Genomic DNA, 16,050 nt, shown 5'->3' with positions numbered 1-16,050 from the left:
CAGCTACTTGGGAGGCTGAGGCAGGAGGATTGCTTGCACCAAGGAATTGGAGGTTACAATGAACTGGTACTGCACCACTGCATTCCAGCCTGGGCAACAGAGCAATACCCATTCTTTAAAAAAAAAAAAAAAAGGAAGCGCTCCTGATGGTTTGCATGGTGAGGGCTGGCTCAGTGTTTATAAGTCTAGTGGAATTTTGCTAGGTGCTAGATCAACATTGCTAATAGGGGTTGGGTTAATCAGTGTTAAAGCTGAAGAACAGCTCAGCGTCTCATGGAGGGCTAGCCCAGTATTTGTGAGTAGTGACTAGCCCAGTGCTCACAGTAAAGGTTCTGTCAGTGTCCAGGGTGAGGACTGACTCAGTATTGGTGAGGGTAGCCCTGAGTTTATGACGAGGACTAGCTCAATGATTGAGCTCTTCCTTCTGGACAATACATCATGGCTTCAGAGATGGCAAGTCCCTATTGCCTGCCTCCTTCCTTAGCACCTAAGAGTGACCCCCACCTATCCTTTCCATTCTGTTACCCCACCAATCTCCCAGGGGATGGGTTCTCATCAGCAGTCAGTTTCTTCCTTGATGGGGCAGGTTTGGGAGCTTTGCTCAGACCCCAAATGATAAAGAGGAAGTGAACCTGGATATGGATTGGACTGACCTGGGGGTGGACCTCCTGCAGGGAGTTGAAGAAGGACTCAAAAGGGGGGCGGCCAAAGTGGGTGATGGAACGCAGTCCCGTGAATAGACTCCGGTTCAGAACCTTCTGGAAGTGCCGTTCACAGATGTACTATGGTAGGGAAGGGTGGAACAAAGTTCAGCCACGCACGGCTAGGATCAACTCCTACCTCAGACAGTGGCCCACATACCCTCCTGGTGGGCCCTGACATACCAGCATGGTGGTCCTGAGGTCGAACTTCTCAGCCAGCTGGGTGATGTAGATGTGCACAGACACCAGGTCCTGGTGGTCGTTCTCCTCCACCTCTCGGATGATATCAGCCAGCCACTCAAACTGACGCTGGGTCCGCGTCACCCAGATGAAGTAGATCTGGGGACACATGGCTGGAGCTCAGGACCCAGCTCAGCTCAGCCTCCCTACATCCCAGGGGTGTCCATACCAACAGAACTCTTCTGACCTCAGCCAGCTTGTGCCCTTCCCTAGACAGCCGGGGGAGAGGGAGTGTATGGGCCACAGGGCCAGGCTCTAAGGCCAGAGATGGAGTTGGCCCAGGGCCCAGAGAGGTGGAAGTGAGAGACCCCAGGGCCATGGGAAAGGTCCCTTGGTGATGGGGAGGTGAAGGTCTTTGGGGTGGGAAGCAGCTCTCATGCTCAGCCTGTCCTACAGCTCCCTCCAGTGGTTCCTGCTCAGGCTGCCAGGCACCTAGTGGCTAAAGGGCATTTCACAGAGCAGCTTCAGGGAGACCCAGCAGCTGCCTGGGCAGATGGGAATGGGCTCAAAGAGAGACCAGCGGGTGGAAGCTGCCCTGCGGGGAGCCCTCTGCAGCTTCTGAGAGGGGTAAAGTGGGGTGTGTAGTTAAGAAGCAGAGGGCAGAGGAGAGCAGGGGAGCTGTCACCCTCTGAATGCTGACAGCACATGGGCTGGGCTTCTGCCCTGCGCATTCCAGCGCCCCTGACTCACCTGCCAGGCCCAGAGAAACGAGCAGGGACCTGCCACCAGGTCCAGGCTGGTGTGAAAGGACCCGTGTGAGGACCTGAGGGTTTGTTGCTGGGGCCAACCTGGCCCACCAGCCCTGCCTTGCCACCACTCCTCCTCTTCCTCTTGAGAGCTGAGCCAGTTCCACTTGTGCCCCACCCAACATGCCCTTCCCTCTCCCAGCCCAATAAGGCTGCAAGTGCTGGGATCCTCTGTAAGAAGGAATGGGTTTTTTTATCCCCTCCAACCTTGCCTGGAGGAACTCCCAGAAGCAAATCCTATGTGGAGCACCCCTAACTGAGGGAAGGAGTATTTGTAAACCAGGCAGGATCCTGGAGGCATCTGCAAACCAGTTCTGTCCTTCAGGGTCTAGGATATTTTGATACCACCCCACCCACCACCAACCCCAGGTTTCAAACCAACTTGTACCTGCCCAGTTCAGGGAAGCCAAGAACAAAGGCAGAGGAGAAAGGCACAGATGGGTACCATGACAAGGAAGAAGGGGCCATGGGTTGGTGGGAAGAGGGGGCACTCACCTTCTTACAGCACACTTGGCAGCTGACAGATGACTTGAAGACCAGGTCTTTGAGGATGGAGGCAAAAGGGGTGACCCCAATGCCCCCTCCCACTAGCACTGACACCTCAAACTTATGCCACTCCTGGTGGCCCTCTCCAAATGGTCCATCAAGGTACAGCTGTAGGGAGGGGCGTGGGTTTGAGTTAAGCTTGGCCACCACCGGAGATTGGAAGCCAGAAATGAGAGAAAGGGAAAGGCAGATACGTATATGGAGTGAGGGGAAGAGGAGGGTTTGTGGTATTATCTGGAACAACCAGTCTCTAGATGCACAGAGGGGAGGAACAGAGCGGGGAGTCTAGTGCTGGCGGACCAAGGCCTTCAAAGGGGATATGGAAGCATGTGGCACATCTGGCCCTGGGTCTGGTACCTTTGGGTATCTGGCACATCTGTCACCCGTCGGGGCTGAGTAGATCTCCCTGAGGCGAGTGGTCCAGGGCCCTGCCGCCCGGATGTGCAGGCTGAGCGTGTCCTCATGGGGTGCAGAGGTCAGTGTGAAGGGGTGGTACTCGGTGGTCCCCAGAGCCAGGCAAGCGATCCGCACCCACTGCCCTGACTTGTACTCAAAGCCCTGGGGCCGCTGGAACTGCAGGTGGGTCACTCCTGGGGAGGGACGGTGGGTGAGAGGCTGCTGCCCTGAACCCAGCAACAATGTGGCCTCCAGAGAGCTCCCCACCCCAGCCTCAGCTCTGCTTCTGGAATATGACAAGGGAGGCCTCCCCCATCAGAAGCTCACCCTGTGGAAGGCCAGGCAGCACTGGGGCTGAGGGTCAGCTGGGCAAGGGGCAGCCTGGCCTGAGCTTCTCTGCTCTCTGTGATGAGAGAGGCTCAGGTCCTCTGGCAAACAGCTCTTCCTTCTTTCCTTCCTTCCTTCCTTCCTCCCTCCCTCCTTCCCTCCCTTCCTTCCTTCCCTTTTTATTTTCTGGAGTCTTGCATCTTGCTCTGTCGCCAGGCTGGAGTGCAGCGGTGCGATCTCAGCCTCTCGGGTTCAACTGATTCTCCTGCCTCAGCCTCCCAAGTAGCTGGGACTACAGGTGTGCACCACCACACCCAGCTAATTTTTGTATTTTTTTTTTTTTGTAGTAGAGACAGGGTTTCACTATGTGGGCCAGGATGGTCTCAATCTCTTGACCTCGTGATCCACCTGCCTTGGCCTCCCAAAGTGCTGGGATGACAGGCGTGAGCCACTGCGCCTGGCCCCTACCAGCTCCTTTGTCCCTGCCACCCAAGGCCCCTGCCAGCTCCACTGGGCCCGAACAGAAGACTGTGTGGTCTAGACTCTGCCTCGTCAGTTCCCTCAGTGCCACCAAACTGATCTCCTGCCAGGCTAGTACCTGAGGGCAGCAGCTCCGCCTTCACCACGCTGATCTCCACCTTCTTCCGGCTCAGGCTCACCAGCTTGTCACCCCCATAGATGATTGCTGGGACCAGGAAGAAGATGTGGAAACGGGGCAGCTGGATCAGAGCAAAGCTACCATGGATGATGAGCTGGATGGAGGAAAGAGCTCTGCTGAGACCTAGCGACACCCACAGCAGAGTATGGGGCCAGCTCAGGCCTCAGACCCTGCATCCTTCCCCGCTGGCATATCCAGCCCCCACCTCACCATGTACCATGCTCCTTCTAGGTTGCAAAACCTCACCATTCCCAACTCCATCCTCCGTAGCATTCCATGAGGAATGAGAGTGTTTTCTAGCTCCCTGACACCACCTTAGACCAAGTGATGTCACCTGTCACCTGAACTCACGCAGGAGCCTTCCAGTGGAAGGAGGTTTTCCACTGGTCTTGCCTCACTATAATTCCTGTCTCTTCAAGGCAGCCAGTGTGACTTTTAAAAGTTCATTTTATCCTGTTCATCCCCAGCTTTAAAAGCTTTGGTGGCCTTCCCATTGCACTACAAGGCCTCGCAAGTACTCTGACTTCTGCCTGCCAGCCATTCTCCCCTCCCTGTTCCTCAAACATGGCAAGTCCTTTCTGCTTCAGGACCTTTGCATCTCCTACCTGGAATGCCCTTCTCCTGGTTCTTCCCATGGCTTGCTCCATCTCATTTTTCAGGTCTCAGTAGAAACATCACCTCCTCAGGCCTCCCCTCAGTCCTCTCTACCACATCTGCCTGTTAACTCTCTTAGTGCATGCATTGTCATCCACAGTACTTTCATTTTTGTGGAGTCGGGGGGACAGAGTCTCGTTCTGTCACCCAGGCTGGAGTGCAATGGCATGATCTTGGCTCACTGCAACCTCCACCTCCCAGGCTCAAGAGATTCTCCTGCCTCAGCCTCCCGAGTAACTGGGATTATAGGCACCCGCCACCATACCCGGATAATTTTTGTATTTTTAGTAGAGATGGGGTTTCACCATGTTGGCCAGGCTGGTCTCGAACTCCTGACCTCAAATGATCCGCCCACCTCAGCCTCCGAAAGTGCTGGGATTACAGGCGTGAGCCACCGCACCCGGCCAACAGTACTTTTGCTTGCTCATTCATTTACATGTTTACTGTCGTTTTCCCCACTGGACTGAAGGGGTAGGGACTGTTGCCATTATAAGCTCCTAGCAGTTTCTGCCTGGCATATGATAGGCACTCAATAACTGTTGGGGAAAGGCGCTTCCCCAGTTATCCTCTCCTTTTTCAGGATAAGAATACCTAAGTTGTCTCCCTTTTCCATGTAATAACTGACCAGTATCATCCAGCTCTGGTCCTTTCCCTAATAAGTTTGTCTAACATGGTCAGACACTACTTGGCCACATCGTTCCCACTTGCTTGCTCCTGAGTCTGGCTCAGTCTGACTTCTGCCTCCACCTCTCCTTAGGACCTTCCCACTGAGGGCCCAGCAGCCCCACAAATGGCTAAACTTCAAGGTATCCTTTCAGGCCATGTTGGCTCCTACTCTTGGAAGCCTGAGGCACTAGTGACCACCTCCTTCTCGCCGCTTCTGCGACAATGCTCTACTGGTTCTCCCACTTTGGGCCACTCGCTTTCCATCTCCTCCACTGGCTTCATTCCTTCTGCCACCCCCAGTCATGGGTGTTGCCCAAGCCTGGTTTTGTCACCCTCTGCTCATTTCTATGCTCTGCCATGTGGTGTGGCCTCTCAGCTGAGCCACAGCCCCTCAGTTTCAACTGCCACCACCGCATGATCACCAGCAGCATGTCCTGCCACCATCTAATGCCCTATGGCCATCCACAGCCAGGCCTGTCCCCTCTGTCTCCTGAATATCCTATCACCATTTCCACTTCTGCCTGTGTTCATGCCCTTCCTTTTACCTGGATTGCTCTTCATTTTCCACTCTGCCCTGTCAAAGCTTAGCTTATCTCTCCCAGACTCTTGGCCCAAGTCCAATCTTCTCCTCAAAGTCTTCCCTAGCCAATTTAGCCCAAATGAAACTCCCTTCAATGAACTCCTATAACTTACTGTTTGGAACACTCCACTCAGCAATTAATCCTTTATCAAGTGTTCATTTTGATCACTTCATGCATATGCCACTTTTTGTCACAGCGAATCCTAAGTTGCTAAGGAAGGGATTAGAGTCTCCCTTCTGTTGCTGGGCCCTACAGAGAGCTAGGACCTACTAGACCCTCAACAGATAGTTTCTTTTTTGTTTTTCAGTTTTTTTTCTCTCTTTTTTTTTTTTTTTTGAGATGGAGTCTCACTGTCACCCAGGCTGGAGTGCAGTGGTGTGATCTTGGCTCACTGCAATATCCACCTCCCTGGTTCAAGCACCTCCCCTGCCTCAGCCTCCCTAGTAGCTGGGATTACAGGCGCATGCCACCATGCCAGGCTAATTTTTCTATAGAGGGGGTTTCACCATTTTGGCCAAACTGGTCTCCAACTCCTGATCTCAGGCAATCCACCCTCCTCGGCCTCCCAAAGTGCTGGGATTACAGGCATGAGCCATAGCACCCGGCCAACAGATAGCTTTTAAACTGAACTCTGGTTTGCATTCAGGAGTTCCCTTCCCCCAGCTAAGTCTTCCTGGATTCTTGAACCTTTCCCTACAAGACTAACTTAAACCTCTCTGAGCTCTTCTTTGAACTGGCTCTTCCTTCCCCAAGTTCACTGTTTCATTATGGAGCCCACACCCACCCTCAAGGCTTTCTGAGCATCCAAACAGGCTGAGCACAATGGTAGGGTGACGTCATGCTGCTCTGTTTCTACACCCTATTTTGTGCTGGCTTTCCTTTTAAACCACAAAGCTGCTGCAGATTCCTTGTTGGCTGGTGGGATGGGGTGGCGGCTCAGCCAGCTCAGCCTCTGATGTGCTAGCCCTGCCCTCTCCTGCCTGGATCAGAAGCCTGGCCATCCTTCCCCAGGGTCTAGTCTATCCTGGGGTCCTTTACTTGTAATTTCTCTTTCTGCTTGAAGTCAAGTGGTCACACCTGGGACAAGTGGGAACAAAGAGGGTGCTTTTGCCCTGATCTCCCTGAGATGAGATTGTCCCAAACTGCTGGCGAGGACAGCCTAGCATAGAGGCCTCCACCTTTCTTTTTTCCTTTTTTCTTTTTTCCTTTTTTTAAACGGGGTCTCCATCTGTCGCCCAGGCTAGAGTGTAATGGCAAGATCTCGGCTCACTGCAACCTTCGCCTCCTGGGTTCAAGCGATTCATGCCTCAGCCTCCTGAGTAGCTGCGACTATAGGCATGTGCCACCACACTCAGCTACTTTTTGTATTTTTAGTAGAGATGAGGTTTCGCCATGTTGGCCAGGCTGGTCTTGAGTTCCTGGCCTCAGGTGATCCACCCACCTTGGCATCCCAAAGTGCTGGGATTACAGATGTGAGCCACCACGCCCGGCCACACCCTTCAAGCCCCTGACTTTCCTGCTGGCAGGAAGAGTGGCTTGGAATCCTAGTGATGCCTATACCCCAGGACAAATCAGAAAGGGCTCTGGGTCTTAGGGAGCCCTCCTGGCCACTCTTCTGGATCTCTCATCTGGTTCAAAGTAGCTGGTTTATCACCAGGAACAAGAACATCATTTCCACCCCCAACAGAAGCAGTAGCCGAGAATGCTAGGGCTCCACTCATTATTAGGAAGCGGAGGAGAGAGGGTAAATTACTCACAGCTTCCCAAGAAAGAGATGTTTCTTAGGAAATACACATCATCAGTTCTAGGAAGCGTCCCAAGCCAAGGCTAAATAGTCATCTTCAGAACTGTGAAATGCTGAGCCACAGGCAAGATGAAACAGACCCTCCTATCTGTCAGTGAAGACAGAACTGCACCTGAGAGAAGGCAGGTCAGACAGCAGGAGCCAACCTGACCGAGGCCATGGTGCAGTGTCTCTTTGTCTTGGCACAAAGGAGAGCCCTGTGTGCAGTTCTGCTGCAGGGAAGAGCTGGAGCCTTGGGACTTGGTTTAGCTTCTAAGTGAGGCCCTCAGAATACCCTTTGGGGAAATGCCTCTGTTCATGAGGAAGGCAGACAAGCAGAGCCACAACACAGGGACACAGAATCAGCCCGAGAACTAACCAGCTAAGCAGCCAATGAGAAACCCAGGGGAGGGTGAAGGGAACATGAGAAGGGAGACAACAAGGAGAGAGAGAGAGGCAGGAGCCAAGGTTAAGGAGAAGGAAAGGGGATAGGTAGAGTCTTAAAAATCCATTTGATCGGCCTGGTGCGGTGGCTCACACCTGTAATCCCAGAGCTTTGGGAGGCTGAGGCGGGCGGATCACAAGGTCAGGAGGTCAAGACCAGCCTGGCCAACATGGTGAAACCCCGTCTCTATTAGATACAAAAATTAGTTGGGCGTGGTGGTGCGTGCCTGTAGTCCCAGCTACTCGGGAAGCTGAGGCAGGAGAATTGCTTGAACCCGGAAGGCGGAGGTTGCAGTGAGCCGAGATCATGCCATTGCACTCCAGCCTGAGTGACAGGGCGAGACTCTGTCTCAAAAAAAAAAAAAAAAATTTTTTTTTTTCATTTGATCAACAATCCAACTGAAGTCATTTTGAACAAGCTTATATACTGTACAGGTGTCACTTAGCGGGTGTGACTAATACCCCAAAAAACAGGATCAGAACAAAAGTGGCAGAACCCATTTAAGATAAGTTTCTTCAAAAAGGATGATGCTCTCTTGGGTGCAGGTAGTCCACCCAGGAGCCAAAACCAGCCACCCAAAGTGGGGAAAGACTAGCTGGGCAGAAGTGATGTGGAAGTGTCTACGAGGAATGGAGATCAGTCTGGCAGGGCTGCTACTGCAAAACCTGTCCCAGGGAGCCGACCTTCCAAGTGCTGCATATTGGGGTCATCCTACTGGAGAGCCCTGTACTATCATCTCCACCTTCAAAGAGAGATGTTGAGAAGTGAAGAAGATGCTTCAAATAACTTGAAATAGAACGAATGTCCCAGCCCTCCTTGCTTCCCTGGAAATGTCCTGCCCATACCCTCCTGGCCTGGCTCACAGCCAAAAGCCCTCACCAGGACGTAGAGCAGGATGTAGAGGTGGTGGGTCAGCCAGAAGCCCCGGAAACTGCGGCGGCGGAAATGGTGGGAGGCGAAGACATACATGATGGCCAGGACCAGGAGCAGCACAACCCCTGTGAGGCCTGCAACGTGAACACAGGATGGAAGGTGGAGGATCAGTGCCTTGAAAGGGGACTGTTCTGGGGCTTCCAAGGTCCCCTTTCCACTCCACTGCCCAAGTTGGGGTAAGAATGTCCCAGCATTCTCCTCTGGTTCTCTCCCCTACACCACTGATCACAGGTACCTTTCATTTCAGCAGACATTATTCACTTTTCATAGCCTTTGTCACCATGATTTTTTTTTTTTTTTTTTTGAGATGGAGTCTCACTCTGTCACCCAGGCTGGAGTGCATTGGTGCAATGTTGGCTCACTGCAACCTCTGCCTCCTAGGTTCAAATGATTCTTCTGCCTCAGCCTCCTGAGTAGCTGGGACTACAGGTGTGCACCACCATGCCCAGCTAATTTTTTTTTATTTTTAGTAGAGACAGGGTTTTGCCATGTTGGCCAGGTTCGTCTTGAACTCCTGGCCTCAGGTGATCCACCCACCTTGGCCTCCCAAAGTGCTTGGATTACAGGTGTGAGCCACCACACCCAGCCAATCTTTCACCCATGTCATTATTTGTTTTTTGTCTGTCACTTTCCTGACTCTCAGGTTCTCAAGAACAAGGAACAGGCTAAGCTAGTTTGCCACTGAATCCTAGTGCCTAGTGCAGGGGCCTGGCACACCGTGGGCCCTATATAAAATTGTGCTGGGCCGGGCACGGTGGCTCTAGCCTGTAATCCCAGCACTTTGGGAGGCCGAGACGGGTGGATCACGAGGTCAGGAGATCGAGACCATCCTGGCTAACACGGTGAAACCCTGTCTCTACTAAAAAATACAAAAAAAAAAAAAAAAACTAGCCGGGCACCCGCCACCTCACCAGTAGTCCCAGCTACTCGGGAGGCTGAGTCAGGAGAATGGCGTAAACCTGGGAGGCGGAGCTTGCCGTGAGCTGAGATCAGGCCACTGCACTCCAGCCCGGGCGACAGAGTGAGACTCCGTCTCAAAAAAAATAAATAAATAAAAATAAATAAATAAATAAATAAATAAATAAATAAATAAATAAATTTGTGCTGAATGAATGGATGCACAGCGTGTCCACTGTGGGCCCTCTGGGCCAAACAATGGAAATAGCAGGCCCTGCCCTCATCGAGTCGAGGTTTGGTCCTTGTCCCCTGCACCACTCTTCATTGGCTGCCACAGCACACAACATGAGCACTGGCACTGTTAGTGACTGGGCAGGACCACACTGTCCCTGCTCATCACCAGGGTCCCCAAATACAACCCAGAGTTGGTGGGAGGCCCCTCCTCTCCCAGGGGATCCAGGCCATGGGTATACAGGGGGATAATACTGGAGCCAGGGCAAGATAGAGAGGACAGAGAATGGTCCCTCAAGTGATCAAGGAGGAGAGAGGCAGAAGTTAAGAAGATTAGAGTCCTGAAGTATAAAAAAGTAAAGGTTAAGAAGGGATCTAACCAAAGCCTGTAAAGTCCTAAAAGGAGAGGAGAGCATAAACACAGCCTTATCCACTAAATCTCAGTGTGCAGGAATTAGCAAGCACCCTCTGAAGTTCAAAGCAGATCATTTTAGGATTAAAAAAAAAACACCCATGCCGTGTTTCACAGAGAGAAGCCAGTATAGAAATTGTGTTACTTCAAGGAAAGAACAGAGTGAAAACATAAATAGGTTCAGGAGAGTTTGAATAGATTCACAGCTAATAGCTCTAAGATGGGTGATTATAGGGAGTTAGGAATATCCCCCAAGCGCTCTTTTCAAGGCATACTGGGTAGGCACCTCTGTCTGACTTGACAAAGAGCCCGCTCCCTCCCCCATGTAGCTGGGGCACAGTACTCCTCAAAGCTACTGTTATGGTATGTGTGTGTACTGGGGGAAGAGGTAGCCACTCGTATTCCACTGGAACTAGTCCAGAGTAGGAGATATTTCTCCCACTAACCCTACTAGAGGAGGAAATAGCCCAAAGTAGGAGCAGGAATCCAGCTGAGCTCCTGGGAGGAGGACTGGAATGCAGAGTAGCCTAAGTCTCTTGCCACCAAGTAGTGTCGTCAGGCCAGAGGGCAGAGCCTGGGTCACCAGAAGAGCTGAGTGAGTGAACCTGGGCTGCTCTGGGGTGCAGAGAACCCAGAGCCTTGAGCTCACAGTCAGGTCCAGAAATTCATGGATCAAGGAGAGTTCTCACCTGGTACGGTCTGGAAGAACCACCAGTAATACTTCTGGGGGAACTCAGACCTGTGTGGAAGGGACAGCAAAGAGAGACCTTGAGAGGAGATCTCTTTTTTTTTTTTTTTTTTGTTTTGTTTTGTTTTGTTTTGTTTTGAGGCAGAGTCTTGCTCTGTCACCCAGGTTGGAGTGCAGTGGCATGATTTCGGCTCACTGCAACCTCCACCTCCTGGGTTCAAGCCATTCTCCTACCTCAGCCTCCCCAGTAGCTGGGTTACAGGCACACACCACCACGCCTAGCTAATAAAAGGAGATCTCTGGGTCTTCCAGATGGGACCCTTCAGGGGAGGCACCCCAACTCAGACACCAGTCTCTCCTGCTGACTTAGCATTAGGGGCTCAAGCTGGTCACTCTCTGTCCTGTAACCCAGAAGGTGACACTCTGCTCTGGAGCCAGAGAATTTGTTTCTTTCCACCCAGAAGGAATCCTCCCCATTACACACACACACACACACACACGCACACACTCACACTTACCCATCATCATGGAAGAGGCCAGGAAAGAGGCAGGAGAGGACGCTGAGGGGGCTGATGGAGAACAGGTACACATTCACCACATGGCCCACACTGTGTAAGACTAAGGAAGAGCAGACCGTGTGGTGAGCTTGGGGCAGCCCAGGGTGGGTGCTCACTCATTCAGCCCAAGGTGGAGGACGCTGGCCAGAGTGGGGGGCCTGAAGAAGCACCTAGGAGTCTCGACCTCTGACCTTTTTTTTTTTTTTTAGATGGAGTCTCGCTCTGTCACCCAGGCTGGAGTGCAATGGTGTAATCTCAGCTCACTGCAACCTCTGCCTCCCAGGTTCAAGCGATTCTCCCGCCTCAGCCTCCTGAGTAGCTGGGATTACCGGCATGCGCCACCACACCCAGCTAATTTTTGTATTTTTAGTAGAGATGGGGTTTCACCATGCTGGCCAGGCTGGTCTCGAACTCCTGACCTCAAATGATCTGCCTGCCTCGGCTTCCCAAAGTGCTGGGGTTACAGGCATGAGCCACCATGCTGGCCCGGACTTCTGACCTCTAAACAATCTCCTGGCCCTCCCCAACACCCCAGAGACACACCATGCACACAACCATGTGAGTCTGGAATTCTAGCATTAGAAGTTCCCTCCTTTGCTGTCTCTCATAGAGTCATGCTTTAAAACATAAAAATTGGGAGAAATGACACATTATGCACACTCATTCCGGGGTGTTAGGAACTTGTCAGCTGAGGCTGCTGAGGTGCCCTGGAAAGTGTGGGAAGAGGCACTTGGCAGTGACCAGTGACAGGCTCCCGGGCTTACTTCACACCCTGGCCCAGGCCAACTCCATCCTGATGGAGAAGGACGTTAAAGGTGAGTGCCAGCAGAGAGGGGGTCTCTCAGAGGAGGGGAAGCCAGCGGGGACTGGAGGCCCTGGAGAGCCTCCCCAGGACACCCAGGCCTTGCCTGTGAGGACGATGGCGGTGGAGGCAATGAGGCGATGAAAGTCCACAGCGGCGTCGAAGGGCACGTAGCGGTTGAGGAAGGTTTCTCGCAGGAAGGTGATGAGGTTGCGGCACATGGTGAGCAGGATGTAGGAGAACATGAAGGAGATGCTGGCTGCCGTGCCCCGCGACAGGATGATTCCCACGCGGGTGGTGTCCGTGATGCCCGTGTGGTGTGCGGCAAAGGCGTAGTCTGTGGAGGGGGCCCAGGCAGGCAAGCGAGGGGCAGTGCAGAGGAGAGAGAGCTGGTTAGGGAGGTCATCAGCGGTAGGCCCTGGCCGGCTGCCACTCACAACAGGCCTCCCCTTCACAGTCTTCACTCAAACAGGCTCCACTTACCCCACCCAGGGCTGGCACTTACCGCAGGCCTCGCCCCGGGGCTGTCGGTCACTCACAGTAGGCCCCACCCCCAGGGCGATCACTCATTGCAAGCCTAGGGAAAGGGCTTGTGGTAAGTGAAGTCACTCACAGTAGGCCCTCTCCAGGAAAAGCCCCCCAGCGATGGCGTAGAACACGGCCACGCAGCCGATGTGGCGCCGGTAGTTCTCAATGAAGCGCTTGAACTGTTGCACCGTCTGGTGGAGACGGCTGCGTTGGAACTTCTCTCGGTGCGCCTCAGTGAACAGCAAGGGCTGGAATGACGTTACCCTGGGAGACAGGAAGCCTTAGCCCTTGGCACCTACCATCGGACCCAACGCTAGTGGGGCCCCGCTTCACGGAGGGGAGCCGCCCAGAAGCCAGGGAAGCCGAGTGAGCCTTGTGGAAGTAGGATTTAGACCTCACCGTATCAGGCTATATCACACTGCATAAGCAAGCTGGCAGTGGAGGGATGGCCCGGAGTGGTCATATCTTCCCAGGGGATGCACTCCATCTACCCATGTTCGTTCACACTCAGTCTCTCTCCTTCCAGTCTGTCGCTCCCACCTCCCACCCAGCACCCATATTCAGCCTTTACTAGAGACTCAAAGGACACCTCTTCCATGAAGGCATCTCTGACCTCCCTGGCAGAGGTGAGTGCTTCCTTGAGTTCCAAAGGCCCTCGCTCTTCCCACTATTCGAACAGTCATCAGTGGGACATTGAAACGATCAGTGTAGCAGACTATCTCCTTAGATTGTGATGTTCTTGGGCAAGGACTATTCACCCTGCCTCTACCCACGATGTTTAGCACAGTGCCTGGTACCAAGGAAAGGATGTTTGTAAGCTGAAGGAATGGATGCACTGCCTGGCTTAAGGGGAAGAGCAGACGTACTTCTTGCCAAACCTCCGCCGAATCTCCTGGGGAGGGTCTGTGTCCGTGGGGCACTGCAGTCTCTGAGGTGTCAACTCCGTCTCTATGTCGCCGTGGGAACAGTGGGCACTCACTCTGGGAGAGGGACTACGACAAGAATGGTAAGAGATAGGATGCTGGCCATCTCAACCACTCATTCCTCTGCTGTCCTGGTCTGCCACCAAACCCATTCTGCTGAGGAAGGATCAGAGCTGTCAGCAAGGGGATAGCAGGATTTCCACAGACACCTACAGACAGAATGAGTCAGATCTTGGGGGTCCTCACTAAGGCTGTTGCATATGCCTTTACCCTTCACAAGGGCATCTGGGCCAGGCCATAACTGAGAGCGGAAATCCAGCAGGCTTTCTGCTTGCTCCGGCCTGGGGCTGTGTCTGCCTAGAGAAAGGGGTGCCTTTTTCTAATTTGTTTGAAGGTGCTGCATGGGCTAGCAGTGGCCCTGATCCCAACCATTCAGGGGAGAGAAATGGCAACTCCCCAACTCCCCGCTCCGACATTCCCAGATGGGGGCTCACCAGATCGTCTCCTGGCTGATGTAGGAGGCTCGCCGGCAGAGGTCCTTGATGACTTCAGGCACCTCCACCCCTGCAAAGCAGAGCCGGGCTAGGGAGCAGCTCAGGGTCCAGAGCCCAGGAGGGCCTGGCTCAAATGGACGGCACTCCTACCATCCCATGTTCAGACACAGGAGACAGTCCCAGACCGATGGAGGCCCTGCCTTTGGGTGCCCCAACCTCAGCCCTTGTCCCCAGTGGGAGCTGGACCCAGCCATAGGTGGGCAGGGAGAAGGCCTGAAAGAAAGTTGGTCAGGCAGCCTTCCCTAAAGAGTGTCTCTCATCAGTCCCACTTCTGGGACTATGGGGTAGAGTTCAGGAACTGTATATAACCTGCCCTCTGAGCCTGCTCTGCTATCAATATTCGGCTTCAGATCCTCCAGCTTAAAACCTCCAAGAGTTACATGTAGAATCTAGGTGGTAGGTATACGGGAGATCATACTGCAGTTGTTTTACTTTTCTGCGTTTGAAAATGTTCATCATAAACTATGCAGGAGAAAAGCTCTCCCAGGAGTCACCCCATTGTTCCTGTCTAGGCTGAGCACTGAAGGCAGGGCAGGACTAAGCTGCAAAGCCAAGTTCTTACAGGAGGCCTGGGAATCTCTGGGTTTCTTCCAAGTGCTGAACCAAGCCTGAGGATGACCCTGGTCTATAGCTGAGGTCAAAAGAAAGTAAGCTGAACTATATTAAAATTAAATCAGAATTTTTTTTTTTTTTTTTGAGACGGAGTCTCGCTGTGTCTCCCAGGCTGGAGTGCAGTGGCGTGATCTCGGCTCACTGCAAGCTCCGCCTCCCAGGTTCACGCCATTCTCCCGCCTCAGCCTCCCAAGTAGCTGAGACTACAGGCGCCCGCCACCACGCCCGGCTAGTTTTTTTTGTATTTTTAGTAGAGACGGGGTTTCACCATGTTAGCCAGGATAGTCTCGATCTCCTGACCTCGTGATCCACCTGCCTCGGCCTCCCAAAGTGCTGGGATTACAGGCTTGAGCCACCGCGCCCGGCCAAATCAGAATGTTTTAAACAAAGTGTTAATGCCTGTACTCTCAAATGTTCCACAAACAGCAAATGTGGTGAAATGGTAACAAATGTGGTGAAATGGTAACAAATGTGGTGAAATGGTAACAAATAGGTGAAAAGTGAAGGAACATCTCTTTTTTTGAGACAGAATCTCTGTTGCCCAGGTTGGAGTGCAGTGGCATAATCTTTGCTCACTGCAACCTCTGCCTCCTGGTTCAAGCGATTCTTGTGCCTCAGCCTCTGAAGTACTTAAGACTACAGGTGTGTGCCACCACACCTGGGTAATTTTTGTATTTTTTTTTTTTTTATAGAGATGGGGTTTCATCATGTTGGCCAGGCTGGTCTTGAACTCCTGACCTCAAGTGATCCTCCCGCTTTGGCCTCCCAAAGTGCTGGGATTACAGGCGTGAGCTATTGCACCTGGCCCTTTTTTCCTTTTCTTTAGTTTTAAAATCTTTCAAAAAAAAAAAAAAATCTGGACTCAACAACAATTAAAAGAAAACAATACTCAGTGCTAATCTTCCTCAATCCCCAAGCCTGGTCTTACCCTCAATCCCAGGTGTTGGATGTCCCTGGGACTCTGTGGTGTGGGCTCCCTTCCATGTACCTTCCTTGTCCCTGCCCTCAGGCTCAGGTGCCTGCTGCCCTGGCTGCCTGGGAAAGGTAAAAAGCTGCAGAATCAGGAGTGCTGGCTTCCCTCTCTTCCAGCTCTCCTTACTCCCAGGGGGAAGCCCTGACCAGAGGCTCATCTGTGTCTTGTCTAACTTGCCCCTCTTCCCTGTGGAGGCT

The 16,050-nt window shown here is 52.7% G+C and overlaps 1 protein-coding gene across 6 annotated transcripts in view; it reads right to left on the bottom strand.

Annotated features, from left to right (window-relative positions):
* The window catches only part of DUOX1 (dual oxidase 1), a 35,966-nt gene that overhangs the window by 651 nt on the left and 19,265 nt on the right, over positions 1-16,050 (bottom strand). For 4 of the 6 annotated variants that reach the window (XM_073995740.1, XM_073995739.1, XM_073995741.1 and 1 more), the window contains 12 exons: positions 14,209-14,278; positions 13,658-13,783; positions 12,877-13,055; positions 12,370-12,600; positions 11,423-11,522; positions 10,906-10,955; positions 8,623-8,750; positions 3,555-3,708; positions 2,591-2,823; positions 2,183-2,341; positions 885-1,040; positions 58-782 (listed from right to left, as the gene is read on the bottom strand). In XM_073995740.1, the coding sequence (XP_073851841.1) occupies positions 522-782; positions 885-1,040; positions 2,183-2,341; positions 2,591-2,823; positions 3,555-3,708; positions 8,623-8,750; positions 10,906-10,955; positions 11,423-11,522; positions 12,370-12,600; positions 12,877-13,055; positions 13,658-13,783; positions 14,209-14,278 (1,847 nt within the window). In that variant the 3' untranslated portion in view covers positions 58-521. Of the gene's footprint in view, positions 1-57; positions 783-884; positions 1,041-2,182; positions 2,342-2,590; positions 2,824-3,554; positions 3,709-8,622; positions 8,751-10,905; positions 10,956-11,422; positions 11,523-12,369; positions 12,601-12,876; positions 13,056-13,657; positions 13,784-14,208; positions 14,279-16,050 lie in introns of those variants that run through there. The other 2 variants (XM_045395374.3, XM_005559426.5) reach the window with 1 other exon arrangement.

This window comes from Macaca fascicularis, chromosome 7, assembly GCF_037993035.2.
Source record: "Macaca fascicularis isolate 582-1 chromosome 7, T2T-MFA8v1.1".
Lineage (NCBI taxonomy): Eukaryota > Metazoa > Chordata > Mammalia > Primates > Cercopithecidae > Macaca > Macaca fascicularis.
The sequence above is the reverse complement of the archived record's forward strand: the minus strand, read 5'-3'. Positions and strand labels throughout refer to the sequence as shown.